The sequence below is a fragment of the Colossoma macropomum genome, unplaced genomic scaffold, assembly GCF_904425465.1.
Source record: "Colossoma macropomum unplaced genomic scaffold, Colossoma_macropomum, whole genome shotgun sequence".
NCBI classification, from domain to species: Eukaryota; Metazoa; Chordata; class Actinopteri; order Characiformes; family Serrasalmidae; genus Colossoma; species Colossoma macropomum.
In genome coordinates, this window is record NW_023494807.1 from 12,871,315 (window position 1) to 12,888,472 (window position 17,158).

Below are 17,158 nucleotides of genomic sequence, written 5' to 3' on the forward strand. Positions count from 1 at the left end.
CCTTGGCATACTCAAAAATGCAACCGAAAACCTTTATTTACTCTTTTCAGAACTAAATATAGGCCAGCTAAGCACGAGTAAAGCATCATGGGAACCCAGGCGCCACAGTATAATATACTAGAGAGCTGTTTTGGACGCAGCCTTACAATAAAAGCCGTAGTACACAGACTTCTCATCGGCGCTCTGCCGAGGATGACCTACTAGCCAATCCCAGCGGGGGAGGGCGGGGCTTTCCGGAATACGGGTGTGATTAAAAATGCTTGTCACATGACCCAGCTGAGCGCACATGACCTGGAGAGGCGGAGACTGGACGGATGGATGGATGGATGTATTGACGGGTGGATGCGTGTGACTGCAGCCTCAAACACGCTTGGACCAAGTTCGGCGATCAGCACGCGCCTTGTAACCAGTCAGTCAGTGCGACAGTAATGTCCAAAAAGCAACAGCAGCGGCAGGCTCGCAGAGGCAGAACAGCGCTGGATGAGGAGGTAAATAAAACAGCCTGTACTAACCTCGTAGTGTTTTCCTGCTCTAGCGCACCTGACCCACCTCATCAGCTCATTAAAGGAGCAGAAAAACACTGAAATGTTCCCGACTGGACGGACATGCATGTGCTAACCGTCACATGAACGCTAGATGTTTTGCTAGGAGCCAAAATGGTGGGGTTTATTTGTACGTGTGTGTGTGATGCGTGCAGAGAGGAGACGGTGCAAACACGAACTTGTGTTTTGGTGTTTTTTACCCCGAACCAGCCGTTTTGGTTGCCCTGTTGCTAGGAGACCCCTTTGTCAACTGAGATGGCACGAATTGCACGAGCGTGGGCGATGCGAGCTCATGTATCCATGCGAAAATGAACGAATTCAGGCAATGCATGAATGAATGAATGAGTGAATGAATGAATGAGTGTGACTTGTGTTCATTGCACGCACAAATAACAGTGCTGGGGGCACCAGCTCATTCACCAGCTTATTCTAATGATATATTATTATCTTTGCTGCATTGCGTTTCGTCAGTGTTGTGTGTTACACAGGCCAGTTTCAGCTTGGACTGTCCAATTATAAGAATAGGCATAGGAGTAATAATAACAGATAGTAGTAGAATAGTAATGATAGGGGTAATATACTGTAATATGAAAGTAGTAATAAAATTATTTTGAAGGACTAAATTATATATCAGGGCTGCCCAAAGTCTGGCACACAGGCCAAGTTGACTCTGGAGTCCGTTATTTGGCTCACCAGAAATTTAGCCTAACCTGATGCCCTCATCCACAAAGTTCTTTTATAACATGTTTAACTTATTTTCCTTTTAATTTTTATCATTTTTTTTTATTTTGTTCAGTCATAAAATATAGTGTAATGCTGAAAAATACATTTTAAAAAAATTTTACCCTCTTTATTTGTATATTATTTTGTCTTCGTGGCCCTCAGCCCATCGCAAACACTGCCCTTTGAGTCCCCAAGACAAAGTTTGGGCACCCCTGTTATATATAAATACCCAGCTGCACATATTCAAGTACATTTGTAAACATTTAGTGTTGTTTGAGTATTTCATTTGTAAATCATCTGTAAACAGAATGTGATTTATTTAATTGACTTTTTTCAATTGGATACCATTCAACATAAATAAAACACATTAAGGGTGCACAGTCAGAATTGACCAGATTTTGGCTCTGAGCACAATCAGCAATCAGCCAATTCATTATTTGTATTTTGGCAGATCTGTGTTGCAAATAATACAGGGCAGGTAAGTGGTGCTGTATTTGAATTCTGCTGCTACACCTTTACCACAGTGTTGGAGCATAATTATGCATGACTCATTGTGCTAAACAGCTATGAATTTAAAATCTCAGATTTTTTAAAGAGCATATCATTTTATTTATGTTGAGGCTAATAGAAAGTACTAGAAATACACTAATGTGCTTCATGTGTTCATTTAACCCACAGTCTGAGCTTGAGGTTAAAAAGGCTTATAAAAATCTGCCATATCATCTGTCGGCTAATTTGGATGTAAAGCAGTCGCTATCAGAATCTGCCAGCTTTCATTTACTTACTTACCATAATGGGGTTGATGTAATTCGTGTGGAATATGCCAATTAGGATTAAGTATATCTAGCAAGTTATCTGTCTAGTGGTAATATTTAATAATCTCTCTCTGTCTTTCTCTTTCTGTCCTCCTGTCCGTCTGAAGGTCACTCTGTAATCAGATCAATAGCTACAGGGACATGGCTTCGACGCCGAGGGTCAGAAAGCGGTTGTGAATTTGCTGCTGCTGCTGATCTGAGCGTCTGGGTAAAGCTGCAGACACGTTGTGTTAAGGTGAGACTGGAGTGACCATGCGGGTTTTTTTGTGGTCACACACTGCGTTCTCCTGTTACAGACTGGACTGTGTTTCAGACTGTGGCTCTTTGTTGTTACTACATGATCATCCATTAGGCCGAACAGCTTTGAGAAACCAGACGCCACCATGATGTTGACATGTAATGTGATTCCTCAGCTTCATTAAGTTGGAGAAAGATTAGCGTCATAGCTGCTAGCCACAGTAAGCCCTTTATCTCTCTGGCTTTATCTCTATGTATTTCAAGGGTGTAGTTTTGGATACACAGGAGGGGGAGTGGGTCCATGAATCTATCCTTCCACCCCTTTTACTCACACAAACAAAAAAAAAAAACATGGCTAAGGTTAATTTAGCTAGCTAGCCAATGTTAGATGATTGCATTTAGCATTGAGCAGTTTAATGTTCCTAGCAAAGGAATACTTCTTACCATAGATGTTAGGTAATTATCTTTAGCTAAAAGAGCCAGTTTATCATTCAACATTAAATGAATATGCGTCAGGAGCTAATATCAATGTGAATGGCAGCTAATGTTAGCTAACCCATTATGGCAGCTAATGTTAGCTAAGTAACCCATTTTGCTATTCGTCTGCTGTATTATATTGTTGTATTTTAGTGTAAACAGGCATGGTCATGTTTGTATTCTTCTCCTTCAGAAAGTCTAACTTTTATTTTTAGATTTATGAGTTAGCCTAATAAAACATACATGTCACAATATGTCAGAGCAGCTAATTTTTGTCAGCATGGTCTCGAAAGTAAAGTATGCCACCAACTATAGTAAAAATGACAGGACAGAAAAATGGACCACAAACCACGTTGTATTTTGTGTAACGAGGTATTAGCAGAGCCTGTTACTGCACAGATCATTTGTGAAACACATTTGAAGGGTTAGAAAGTTAAATTGCATTTGGTTTTTTTACTTAATGGCAGATAAATGTGGTTACTGAGGTAATACAAGTTGAGAATTTCTGTCCTAAATCACTCTTTCCTCTCTCTCCCTGTAGAGTTCTGCACATGCTCAGTGTGGCCCCCGCTGTGTATTTTAGTCCCAGCAGACTCTTCTGTCCTTCAGGAGCATGCCCTCTGAGCCCCCTCCCAGGTACAAACATCTCATCTCTGTACTGCTGCACACACCTCAACTCCAGCTAATGGTAACACAGTAGTGATGTCTTAAGAAAACAATGCAAAGGGGCTTTTTAAACTGCAAAAAATGATTGATGACATCATATGATATCTGTGATGAAAGAGTATATATATATATGTATGTGTGTGTGTGTGTGTGTGTGTGTGTACAACTAATCCTGAATATTACAAGTTTTTGCCTTCATTCATTCCACAAGGCTGGTACATATTAGTACATATTTTTTAGTACTCAACAATACCGTGTCCGATACCACACTGAGTAACCTAATTAGAATGAAGTAGTTGTCAGGGTAAATGAGTGCAAGGTACCTTAACAGTTAAAACATTACAATCTAGCTGATTTTAAATGATGTGCATTAGCTAGCTATGCTACATTAATTACCTTTGATCAAGTAGCACTGCAGTGGAGAAGAGCATTCAGAAAAGCACTTCTGTAAGTCAAGTAAAAGTCATAGTTTTGCTCCTTGCCTCTCTCTTTCAGCAACAGTCTCTGTAGCTCAGTGACAGCAGGAATCACATTTAGAGCTAAAGCATCTGAAGAGCTTATGTTTCGAGTTTTACGTCTTGTTAGGAGTATTTTGTGTGGCTGGTTGAGCTGTAGTTGAATGTCTTCTAAAGCCACTGTGTGATTTTAGAAATCTTGTTCTTTGGTGATACACATTGTACATTTGAATAGACCATCGTATGCAGACAAAGGCAAAGATTTCTACATGAAACTCAGCCTCTACACACAGCTCTGTCTACAGACAGTTTGAAATACAGTTGTTTCATTCAAAATAACATGCTGCGCTCCGAGTACTGAGAAGCGCTGTTAACACTGCACTGAAGCTGAAAGCCAGGCAGTGATGTACACGGTAAGACAATACGTCTCTCTACAGCCTGTTTTACAAAAAATCACCATATTAATGTTTATATGTGTGTCTCCACCCGTACTGGGGAAGCAGTTGTGAGTGTGTTTGTGTGTGTGTGTTTTAAATGGGTTAAAATCAGTGTATTCCTGGAGAGAATCTGCCAAGGCGGAATGTTTGAAATGACTGACGGCTTTGTGTCCAACTGTCACAGAGTCAGTAACTGTTCTCTGTGTGAGCAGAGCCTCGTTCACAGTGTTTGTTCATTAGCGCGGCAGTGTGCACTCGGCTTACACAGCATGTATCAGAATGTTGGTATTGGTGCATTTACGAGTACGAGTACGTGAACACAGTATCGGACTAATACCTGATTCCAGTGTCAGTATTGATGCATCCTAGTTCGAAGAGTCTTTAATTGCTTTTGGCAGTGTATGTACTGCCTTCTGATACATCTAAAGATCTCAAATTTAGACTGATCAATCCATAAAACCCACGTCACATGTCCATCTTCAGTGTTCATTTTTGAGCTCAAGTTTTGGAAACACTCTATTTTTCTGGTTTATTTTCCCCTTCCTAATGCAAGTGTTTATTTTAATGTTAAATAAATGTTTTCTATTGTCTTCCTACACTGAAAACTGAGTTACTTGACTGACTTTTGCACTGAACTGTACATATTTTCCATTGTGGTCCAAGTATGGTCTTCCACTGAGTTACCTCAGTTGTCAGAATATGGCAACTTGTTCAGCTGAAAACAGCTTAATATGAGACAATATTAAAATATTAAAAGTGCTTTTTTCACCAGGTTGGCGTGTACAGGGTGGTCATAAGGGTTCATTGTTTATGTAGTGTTCATGGTGGTGTATTTGAGTGAACAGTGGACTGCAGTGTGTGCGTGTGACGGTCAGAGAGAGACTTTTTCCCCCTGGGGGTTTGACGCTGCAGTGATGAATCTGCAGTAATCTGGCACGCTGCTGCTGCTACTGCAGTAACACAGGCTTTCACACAGCAGCACACAGACTGTAGGTATCAGTGTGTTTTATACCAAAGAGTGTAACAAGTTCAATAAAATATCCAAAAAAATGAGCATTCAAAACAGTGGCTGGAAGTTGGGTTGATGCAAATGCATGTAAATAAAACAGAAATGCATTCTAACTTCTGGTTCATTTGAGCAGGCATGTGAGGGGATGCCATGCTCCGCGTCCAAAAAAATGACCATCTCCAACCCCTTAAGATTTTATTCAGTATTTTTCTGTCATCCATAGGTGAAATTAACACAGTACAAATGTGCTTCAAATCAAACCACAAGTTCTGATCAGGGCAGAGCATGTGCACACCTACAGAGAAGATGTTTATGTAGAAAGTCCACACTGTCACTTTTCATTGGTTATGCTGTGGAGTCAGGGGCAGTCTTTGCACTAGGCAAAAGTAGGCAGCCACCTAGGGCCCCTAAGAGCCAAGGGCCCCATGAGAATGCAAATTACTTATACTGTTTGTGTTTATGTAAAATAACCTACTTCAAAATATAATTATATTTTAAGAATAGCTGTTATTTTTAGTAGTGTCAGTGCAGTTCCACCCACCTGGTCATGGTAATAATGAACTATTCCATGATGACACAACTGCGTAAAGACAGGCTGGTGTGAAAAGGCAGTTAAGTAATTATTTACATAATGGATCGGAGATGCTTCCGTGTGATTTTCTGTATGTTAAGAGAGAAAATCAGATAAAGTCATCCAAGTATAACAGAGAAATGCAAAAAGAGGGAGAAAAGTGAGCTGATTGTTGTTGCACTAAGGTTAAAGCTGACCTTGTTTTTTCAGAACAGTGCTGCACAGGCTCAGCAGACTGTACACAATGCTAGCATTAATGTACAGGTTACAAATGATTTCTTTTAAACTGTAATGGTGTTATGTTACTTAACAAAATTACCTTTGAATTATTATTGTGCAATAATTTCACTTAGTAAAATTCTGTTAGTAAAAGAAAATCTAGAAATAAGTTATAACTTATTTAATAATCTTATAATATTCTTAAAAGTCTCAAATTGAGACCTATTATATTTTTTTGCAGTGTAGATGGTTGTTCCACTTAGGAGCCCATAGCATGAACTAGTTTTTAAATGAGCAGCCAGAGGGCCCCTTACCAGCCTTTTGCCTGAGCCCCAGAATCACTAAATCCACCCCTGTGGAGTGTTTTGTACAGCATGCCGTGAGGTTGCCAGCTTTGTGTTTTTCCTGCTTAATTGGGAAAGTTTGAAAATGCTATTATGGGAGAAAATTATTAAGTTCCAGCGTTTGGTGGGTGACATTTAAGCCAGTTATAGTCTGGAGATTTTTTTACTGAATCTGGCAGCCCTGCCCGCCATAGGGAACGCTAGAAATACAGCAAGCTCTGTGGACAGTTTTAAAAAGAAAACCAGCGCTAACCAATGAGAGATATTTGAAGTAAACAAAACTTATAGTCTTGGGGGATTATGAAAAGATTAAATCAAATAAAATATAAAAATTGTTTAAAAAGGTCGCACTGCCAGCTGCATCTCCAGAATGAGAATTGCTAAGCTACCTTAGTAGACATATAACTGCTTGCAGTGTTGCTACCGTTGCAGTGATGAGTTAACATCATGGCTGATATTCGAAATGTTGCTGGTAATCTCTGCGGACAGGGAATAAAATGCTGATTAAAAAACATGTTTCTTTGAGGATGTGAGCTGGCTGTGCATTTTGCTCGAAAACTCACAATAGCTCACTGACTGATGCTAACTGACCACAGCAGAGCTAATGACAGTAGTTTGATTCAAAATCTGTGGTTGAAATATTTTGCATGTATCCTCAGACAGACATAAGGCACCCCTTGTTGTCAGTGATTCGAGATCTGGATATGCTCTTTCTGATCTGGAAGTCGTCGTCCAGAGCAGAGCTGTCACTATTACATAATTTGAGTAATTCACTGTGGTTCCTTTTTACAGTTGTGTAACCCCTCAGACATTAAACCTTCTGCTACATACACCCTCTCACACCTTACGCATGTAAGTGCATATTGCCATGCATATGTACGACATTTAGCCTTGTAAAATGTCTCTAGATAATCCTCCTTAATGTATCGCACATGTTTATGATGAGGACACACATCACACCAGATATTCTGAATAATACTGAATAAGTGATGTTAGGCCTGTATAGACTGGGTTCATTCCAAAGTGTTGCTCAGAGCAGAGGGATGAGGAAGAGGAGTGAACTTTCTTCAGTTTTAAACGAAAAGGAGCAGCACAAACAGTAATCACTATGTAACCAAAGTGCTAACGGCTAAGCGCTCCAAATGCACAGCTCCAAATGAATAGCTCACTACAACCTCGAACTAAACCATGGCTATAAAAGTGAAACAAACTGGAATACACTAACATCATATAGGCCTCAACAACGAGTATTAAATTAATTCACTTCTTCACACCTACAAAAGGAAATGATAAGCTAATGAACGAACTTTTGAATGAACGGTTTCTCCAGAATGATTATTAAATTAACCTTCTACTGCATGCATTATGAGAGCAATTTAAAAAAAAAATATTCGATTCACTTTTCTTGCATAATGTGGACCTGTTTATTAAATTCAAAAACACATTAAATAGTAATGTGTGCAGCAGACCTTTTGGTTTATGTTGCCTTGAGGCAACATTGTACGACAATGGGAAGAGATGATATAGAGCTGTGTTCTCTGAAGTGGTTTGTGACTGGCTAAATCCATTTCACTGTCGCACAATGTTGCTTGTAGGCAACAAACATATTTTTGTAAATTCTCAGAACAAAAACAAATAATACTGAATGTTAAAAAAGAGGTTTAAAAGTGTCCACTTAGAGACAGCATGACCAAGTACATGCTTTATATTGACTTACTCAATCTCTGCCCTTTATTGTTAACCTTGTCATGTCTTGTTGTTAAATATGTATAATGTTATTGTAAAGTGATGAAAGTGGGTTTGTTGCTCTGTGGTAACATTGTGCAACAGAGGGTTAAGTGTAAACATCAAATATTAGAAATTCTTTAAGCACCTGAGTTTGGGAACCACTGGTCTAAAGTGATGGAATTTTGTATATTTATATAGACAAAGAACATCTAACAATATGGATTTGATCTTTTGCTTACATGTAACTTTCATACCTTTGTTCACAATCAGGGGTGTAACCAGAACCTTTTCAATGAGGGCGACCCAGCCATTTTTTCAGGATGGCAAACTGCCAGGGGAAAAAAGGTATAAAGTATCATTATGAGAGAATAAGCATTGGCTAGAAATTATACTCAGCACTGGATTCGTCTCTGATGAAATCTTGCCTGCATTAACACTTCCACCTTTGCATACTTTTACATTTTGGACTTTTGTTTTGTTTTTTTTTCACCATAACATGTTACATATCCCCAGATTCAGCTGCAATGGCTGCAGCTAATAAAATACATCATTCAACAAATATTTATACACGCTATGTTGGTGAATTAGCCCACAAATCCACAGTACCACAAAAAAGAGATTTTTTTTTTTTGCAGTTTTTATTGAAAAAGTAATGTTAAACCATGATATCAAAAGAAAAGCTTAACATAAAAATGTGAAAAAAACACTAAAATACAGTTTTTCTTCTTTTTGCTTTTAAATTATGCCTTTTTCTAGACAGTGTCCCTCTGTGTTTTTGTGGAACACTGCTTCTATGACAGTTCTCTTGGCAGTTTCTGTCTAGTTACAAAATGGCACATAGCAAACTCTGCACAAGAAAGGGGTCAATTTTTTGTATTTTTTACACAGTCTGCATGATGAGACCAAAATCACCCACATTTTCTGAATAACATGATTTGGGATGTGAAGAGTTTGTATGGAACAGCAGTTCTAGAGCCTCGTTTGTAGAAAAAATCCTCCTAACCATATTTTTCGTGTTTCTTTTTTTGTTTTTGGGTTGTGTTTCTTGCTTTTCTCTGTCCTCTCTCTCAAAGTTGCCCAAAAACACTCCCACTGTGACTACCTCTGAATCAGAAACTCCGATTGGCTGCAGCAACCGAAGCCAATCTGCGCACCCGTTTCCCAATGCGTGCCCACCTTGACTTTTAAATCTCCAGATCATGTGCTCTGATTCACTGTGGCTTGCAAACCAAAGTCAGTCAAATGCAGAATGTGGACCACACGTCACATGACATGCCACAAATAAAGACAGCTGATTTAAACTGATCTGTAAACAAAACGATTGAATAAGCATCGTGCCAGGTACAAAGAAATGGTACGGATGGTTTCTGTAAATTTACAGTGTAGGTTTAGATAGGAAGTAAATGACCCACAATGACAATTTTGGATGTTTCTCTAGTTTCAAGGGGAAAAACCTCATCTCTCTAGCTCTCGCTACTGAGGAGCAGTGATGCTTTAAAAATAGCATGGAATTTTGTCTTGCTGGCGAGACGGGCAATTCAAAAGAGTTAAAAACACGCATGTACTCAGCTGTGAAGAGTATTTAAATAAAATGATAAACAATAGATGTTACTATACAACGTTAAAATAGAATTAGTTGCTCTTTTTTTCATGTAGCCTACTTCATTTAATGTAGCTCGGAGAACAGCACTACTGAATGTACTAAGCAGATTATTAGTGTGGCCGTAATTAATTGCAGGTTAATAAAATAATAGAGTTATTAATCAGTTAACCACATTTTTAAATACAGTTTCACTCTGGAAAAATGGAAAGTGATCTTATCTTGTTTTCCATTACATTATGTGAAAAATCTTTTACTTATTGGTAACAGAAAATCCTGTAATGCACTGATGTAGAGATTTATTTAGGTGCTGTTAAAACAGTGTTTTAGGTGCACTTTGTTTAACTGGGCTGGCCAGAGGGGTGGCTACGCTTCATGGGAGGGTGGCATCGGCCATCCCTTGGCTACGCCCTCGTTCACAAGTCCCAAGTAACCAGTTTAATATGGTTTTTAATATGATTTAATATGATATAAATTTAATATGTATTAAAGTGACAAAAGCTTACTTTTGTAGCCATATAGTGTGATCAATTAGATTTTTTCTTCTGCAAATCTGTGCTCAGGTAAATTCAGGCAACCATTTCAGATATGGACATTAAATTGTTAATAGATTGATCAGAGTTTTTAATAAAAGGACAATCATTTAAAAAGAAGTGGAATTTAAGGGTCCATATCCTGGGAAACCAAATTTGCTCTTGCTTTTTAAATAAAGGAGCTTGTAATATGTAAGCATTTGTAAACTTTTAAAACGTTCCATTAACTGTAGAAACTAAGTTACAAAAAAATCTGTTTTGATTTCATTGTTTCTGTGATGTCACAAGAACCAACACAATTACAAATCCACCTATTCAGCATTTATTCAGAGCTTGTTTACATATACATCAGTCTTAAAGGCTTTTAAAAGCCCTTTATAAGAGCATTACTAAACCATGAAATGTCTTTCTGACTTTCAAAATACTTTACAGGAATACATAAACAAGGAAGCCTTTAAAAAGACTTTGAAGAATTGAAAAAGATATATAAAAACTGTGTTTCTTACTGTAACTTTGTAAGACTGTAAAACTGTAAGAAAGTAAATTATAATAAATTTGCATGATCTTCTTAATTCAGAAGCATGTTAACAGTTCATTAGTAATTTCATTATTTTTTTAATATGAACTATAGAGAAATACACAAACAAGAAGGTGAAAGGTGAAGGTCACTCACACTACTCAGTGTGTGTATGTATGTGTGTTTATGTATCAGCACTGACTCCTGCTTCTGGCAGCATTTTAGCGTTTAATGGTATCTTTAGACATTGACCTGTTTCCCTGGCATAAAGTGAAGTTTTTCAAGTAGACAACAGAGCACTTGTGAATTAGTGATGCATTGAAATAAAATTTTTTGACCAAAACCGAAATTCAGGACACGCTTGGCAGAAAACCAAAAGCTGAAAGAAAAGGTTGTTTAACAAATAATTTACTGTTTTGTTTGTTCTGTTGAATTAATGCATTAATAGCGATGATGCTTTAAGGGGGATAATCAACATATTGAGAAGGGGAGAGAACTAGAGGACTAATTTAACTTCAAACATTTTGCTAAATAATATTAAATATTAAAAGTTGTAAAATGATAATAAACTTCAGTTTCCCAAAGGCATGTAAAGCTGAATTCCAGAGGATCTCGGCTATGACAGAAAACACCTTGTTTTTATATGTAATGCACATAGACATGACAAGACACAACTTTCAAAACAAGTAAAAAAGTTGATTACCAAGAGATATTCAGTTACACTGTATTATTTATGTGATTTTCATTAAATCAGTTAATGTTAAAAAGCATGTCAGCTAAAGATAGTATGAAATGCAGCTGCTGCTGACCATGTTTTACTGTTGATCTGCTCCTGCTTGAACTGTTTGAATGCTTCTGTGTTGACCAGAACAGGAGAGCGAAGAGAACAAACAGTGTTTTAATCGCTATTTTTCATTTTCATTATCATTCAGATTTTTGATAAGTGTTAGCTTTTGACACCTCCCTCTAGGCCTAATTAATCTTTTTTTGCCTTTTTTCTCTATTGGCCAAAAACCAAAAGTGCCACTTTTGACCATTTTTGGACAAAATGTTGGTGCATCCCATATTGTGGATATTCACATAAATGTAAATGTACTTGTGTGTATGTTATGGGTGTAAACACTGCAAACAACTGCTGTTCAAGCATAAGTCTTAAATACTGCAGAGTACTAAAAAACCTTCAAAACCAGAACTAAAATAGTTTGTTGCCAGACTATTTTGATTTACTCAACATGTGAATGTCGTTGTCAAGAAGGCACAGCCATGTTCAAAAAGACATGTTAAATTCAGTTAATTTTTTTACTTCTTCAGTTCCTTTCACATGAGATTTTTTTTCTTTTAACATATAGTTTTGAACCAGAAGATATGTTTGAATGCATTTTGTATGTTTTGTTATTCAAATCATGGTGGTCACATTAAAACAGACTTATTTTCAGCTTTGCGATCTTTGTGGTCATAGTGCTGGCTTTAAATAGCTAGAATTTGCTGCAATTCAACATTATGTAATACTTGCCTGAAACTTTTAACAGTAAGATACGAGTACTCTTGTATATTATGTAATTACAGTTTTATTTTGAATATAAGAATTACAGTATGATGCTGTATTTAAATAATAAATAAATATAAGTCTGTATATAAAAAATATAGTAATAAACTGTTTTTTTTTATTACAGCAATGTGCTGTAATTGTGAGATGTTGTATCAGCACTGTAAATAAACAGCACTGTATTGGAGAAACTGCTGCCAGTTAACTGCTGTTATTTTACAGGTAAAGTTTTACAAGTAATTTTGTTTTACAGTATGACCTTACTACAATTCAGCATGAAATCTTACTTTACCCCAGGGTTTGAATTCTGGCAGAGGTCTTGGGGGTCCTCTGTGGGAAAGTCTCACTATTTAGTTATGTGTATTGATGTATATTATTTTCACAGTGTATTTTTTTGAGGTTTACTCCTGTAGCTCTTTCACAGCTATTACTAGCTAAGAGTCTTTTAACTTCACAGCATCCAAAAAAACATTGTTTTTTTTAGAAACTGAAGAATACCAAGGGGGGATCCAGGCCCCCCCAGCCCTCCCTGCAAAACAGGATTCAGTTACATTCGATTCAGTTGTTTTGGTGCTTTTTCAGGGTTATATTTAAAAATACACTGAACACACTAGGGCAACTACTTTATTTAATATTCTTATAACTGATTATAATTGATTGTAACATTTTCTAGCATTAGAAAATTGCTGTTGAATGTCCACTTTCAGATTGATGCATCATTACATTACATTTTTTAAACTTCTGCATGTATGTGTGTATGTGTTAGCCCACAGGCCATGCTGACAGGTCAGAGACTGTGTCAGTCCAAATCCCACCAGCACTCCGTCCTGGCAGCTCTGAACCAGCAGCGGATGGACGGCCTGCTGTGTGATGTCACGCTGGTGGCTGGAGAGCAGAAGTTTCATGCCCACAGAGCCGTGCTGGCAGCTTGCAGCGACTACTTCAGGGTGAGTTTTTGCTCTCCTTATCCTGGTTTGTATTCACAAAACCACCTCAGGAGCAGGACTACTGATCCTAGGATCCGTTTTTGTAACAATAAGCTTCATAAATATGTAGGAATCTGATCTGAGATCGGTCAACTTAGGACTACTTTGTGAATACCATTCCCTGATCCTAACCCTATTGTAGTCAATAAGCCAAGATGTTTGGTGTTAGAAGTTTGCTTCTTTAGTTTTGCCCTAGAGCTACCATGCTAATGTAGCTCACAAGTAATGGAAGTATATACCCCTACCAGTTAGCATCAGGAAAACTGCATTTGAGATGTGGTCAAAGTCAGAATTGTCCAGGCGATAGTGTAAGGAACCTGAAGCCTTTAATGTCTGTAAGTTATCTCACAAAGCTACTACATGAAATGGTTATGAATAGGTTGCCTCATGCCTAAGATTGATAGTTTTGATAGTTATAGTTTTGAGATAAAGTTTTGACCAAAAAAATTTTTAAATTCTGTTTAAGGTAGAGGTGTACATGCAGCATGTTGTGAAGCAACATAGTGCCCAAAGAAAATATATATTTTACCATTATTAACGCTACATTTAAAAACTCAACCTCTAGTTCTAACACTGCCATTGTAAAGAAAATCTGTCAGAAAGTTTCTTTACAATGCAATGTTTGACATAAAACCACTCTGAATGACTTTGTTTACATCTCAATGATTTAATTATGCAGAAATTTTAAAAATCGGAATTCTCACCATTTTTTTTTTAGTTATTTTTAAGGTCAAGGTTTGAGGCACATATGTGATGATTTAAGCATGCAGTTGCACACAATGCAAATTGCTATTATCTCCATATCTCCAGTGCAAAACTAAGAAGCAGTTCTGCAAGGATGTTTTGATCTGATGCAGTTGAGTCTGATTTGTTAAAGGGAAATACCACCGCTTTTTAAAAAAAATTCTTAATAATTAAATCGTTGAGATGTAAACAGAGTCATTCAGAGTGGTTTATTGTGAAATTGTGCATTGTTGAGAAACTTACAGACTCAAATGTTTTTACTGCTGAAGTGACACATACAGCAGATGTGTAGTGAAACAGTACAGTGCTGGGATTCTCGAGCAGATGCTGGGAGAGCTGCTCTGTGTGTCCCGGTTTGATGGTTATGCATGTGTGTGATGCTGCTGTGTTACAGACTGTAGATCAGTGTGTGTGTGATATCCCACTGGATGACACTAATCAATGCCTTTGATCACCAAACCCCCGCTGGAGCACAGCGGGACCTGCACGGCCTCTCCACCACTTTCATCTGTGTGTATATGTGTGTGTGTGCGTGTGTACATTTGAGAAAATCAGGACTAACTAACCAACAGAATGGTCCTGACCTGTTTCATTTTTAAAACTGAAACAGCAAAGCTTTATCTTTTTGGTTCCTGAGGTCAAAGTTAATGTTAGGGTTAGGTTTAAGATTAGGCTTAGAACATTTTATATATAACACTATATATGAGCACCTTGCATATACATGTTGCTATTTTATATGGATTTTTTAAGTATAAATTACATGTTTTGTTATTTTTTAAAATGAAAATAAAATAAGACATCCTTAAATATGGCATTTTTTGTGCAACTTCTACTGCAATTTTATTTATTTTCTTATGTTAAATAAACAGTTACAATTATTATTAATTATTAGCAGTTATTAAACAGTTATTGTTGCATATAATATAAAATAATATACACATAGATAGATACATACTTACATACATACAAACATACATACAAAAACAAGTATGTGTCTGTGTTTGTATTTTCAGGCCATGTTCAGTTTGTGTATGGCAGAGAGTGAGGCAGATGAGGTCACTCTGCAGGGAGTATCAGGTGTTGGTCTAAAACATGCGCTGGACTTTGCTTACACAGGCCAGGTAAGACCAAACGCAATTACACACACACATACACACACTAATCAAATCTGCTCTAAACACCCTAATTGAACCAGCCCTGCTCAGCCAGCACAATCTAATCAGTGAATCACAATCATTAACCACAGTCAAAAGCAGTCTTCCGTTCATCACGGTCATCATGTGTAATTGTACTCTGAAGATACAAATCCATGTGTGCAGGGAGAGGAGGTTTGAGATTTTGAAGGTTTAACGTTTCCACATTTTCCCCTTTTACCCCAAATGTAGTCGATCAGCCAAGACACGTTCAGTGTCTGACATTTTTGCTAGTCGACTAGTCAGCTACTTTTTTGAATGACTGGTCGACTGCTAAAAATTAATTGTCGTGCAACCTGTGCAAGTTGTTATTACCACATAAAAAAAGGTGAGTGTTCCGGGTGTCCGTGACACACAGAAGTACACAGCACTTCACACAATAGTACACAGACTGTCTGATGTAAACTGCATGCTAAAATCGCCTTTGCTCTCAGAAACTCACCCCTCACTGAGACTTTAAATTGACTCTAGTACGTGCACTGTCTGATGAATAAAAATGATTGTTTATTAAGCTAAATGCTAGTAGCAAGCAGTTGCATCTTTTCACCAATAAGCCTTTAAAGTGAGGTGCAGGCCTCAGTGTATATCCCATTTTTAAAAGTTATTCCTATATTGTGTTTGGCACTGTGGGTAGCAAGTAAACGAGATGTCCTCACGAGTTTGCCAACTGTTAATCCAAGTTTGTTTTCATTGCGCATGTCACACTAAACGGTCTGTGATTGGATGTTTTGCATGTCAGTCAAATGGCTCATTCATATTGTGGTTCTCAAAAGCTTCCCAGTCTGGCTTACGAGCCTGTATTTCAGCGCAGTCTTACCCAGCTTACTGTGGAATTGGTTTCATTTTGTGTAGCATTTTTACAGTAGTGTAGTAAATCAGAAAAATTTCAAAAAAATCTTCACTACAATTTTTCTGTTTTTCTTACCACCCTGTATTTCAAGCACTGTCCTTAAGAAGTCGACTGCTGCCCACTAGTGGATTTAGTAGTTGACAGTCGACTTGTCAACTAGTCGACGCAACCCCTAGCTTAGGGGTGTCTGAACTTTTTTCAAAGAGGGTCAGGTTGTACTGGGTCAAAATACCTGAGGGCCGACATATTATTCACAAAAGTTTTCAAAATATCAGCACATAGAATTGGAACTTTCCGTGTGCTACTGTGTTTCCTATCACTTTATAAAAGATGCACAATGTGAGACAAACTAGACAAAAAAAAACGTTTCAGTTTTGTTAGATAATGTAGTGACAGCATTCAGAAATCGCTTTATTAAATGAGGAGCAAAATAAACAGCATGAATAGCCCATTTTTTGTGTGACCTTAAACAGTTAATATTTAATGAACTACTGAATTTGCCCTGCTAAGAGTTTGGTGCTGTTAGACTCGAGTAGCTCGCAGTTGCTTTAGGTTCTCTGCCTTCTCCTGAATATTTATTGTAATGTCTAATGATTTTGAATTCATTACAGTGTTTTGACATACGAGGCACTCACATTTGCTTTGGTTCTCTAAAGAAAAAATATTAAAATTTCTTTGAAATTTTGCCAGTTCTCAGTGTTAAGTTAGTGCTTTATGGCTGTAGTCTTGAATAAAGGTCATTCAGTAAGTTAAGCTGCAGGTCTAATCAGAGAATAAAAGCTCTTAAACTTTAGCTAATTTCATTATCACAGTGTCGTGCATTACACTGTAATTTTGCGGTACTGCTGCCACCATCAGGTGAAAGGAAAAATTGCAACATATTGTCTGGCAAGTCACTTATAATACACTCAAACAGAAACCAGGGGTCAATTAAAATCTGTCCGCAGGCTGTATTGGGCCTGGGGC

At 37.6% G+C, this 17,158-nt stretch overlaps 1 protein-coding gene across 1 annotated transcript in view; it reads left to right on the forward strand.

The window, feature by feature from the left end:
* The first annotated feature begins 317 nt into the window (after window positions 1–317).
* The window catches only part of klhl32 (kelch-like family member 32), a 36,991-nt gene continuing 20,150 nt past the window's right edge, over window positions 318–17,158 (forward strand). The window contains exons 1-5 of the mRNA XM_036556741.1: window positions 318–488; window positions 2,188–2,315; window positions 3,336–3,430; window positions 13,186–13,366; window positions 15,163–15,270. Of these exons, the coding sequence (XP_036412634.1) occupies window positions 3,408–3,430; window positions 13,186–13,366; window positions 15,163–15,270 (312 nt within the window). The 5' untranslated portion in view covers window positions 318–488; window positions 2,188–2,315; window positions 3,336–3,407. The remainder of the gene's footprint in view (window positions 489–2,187; window positions 2,316–3,335; window positions 3,431–13,185; window positions 13,367–15,162; window positions 15,271–17,158) is intronic.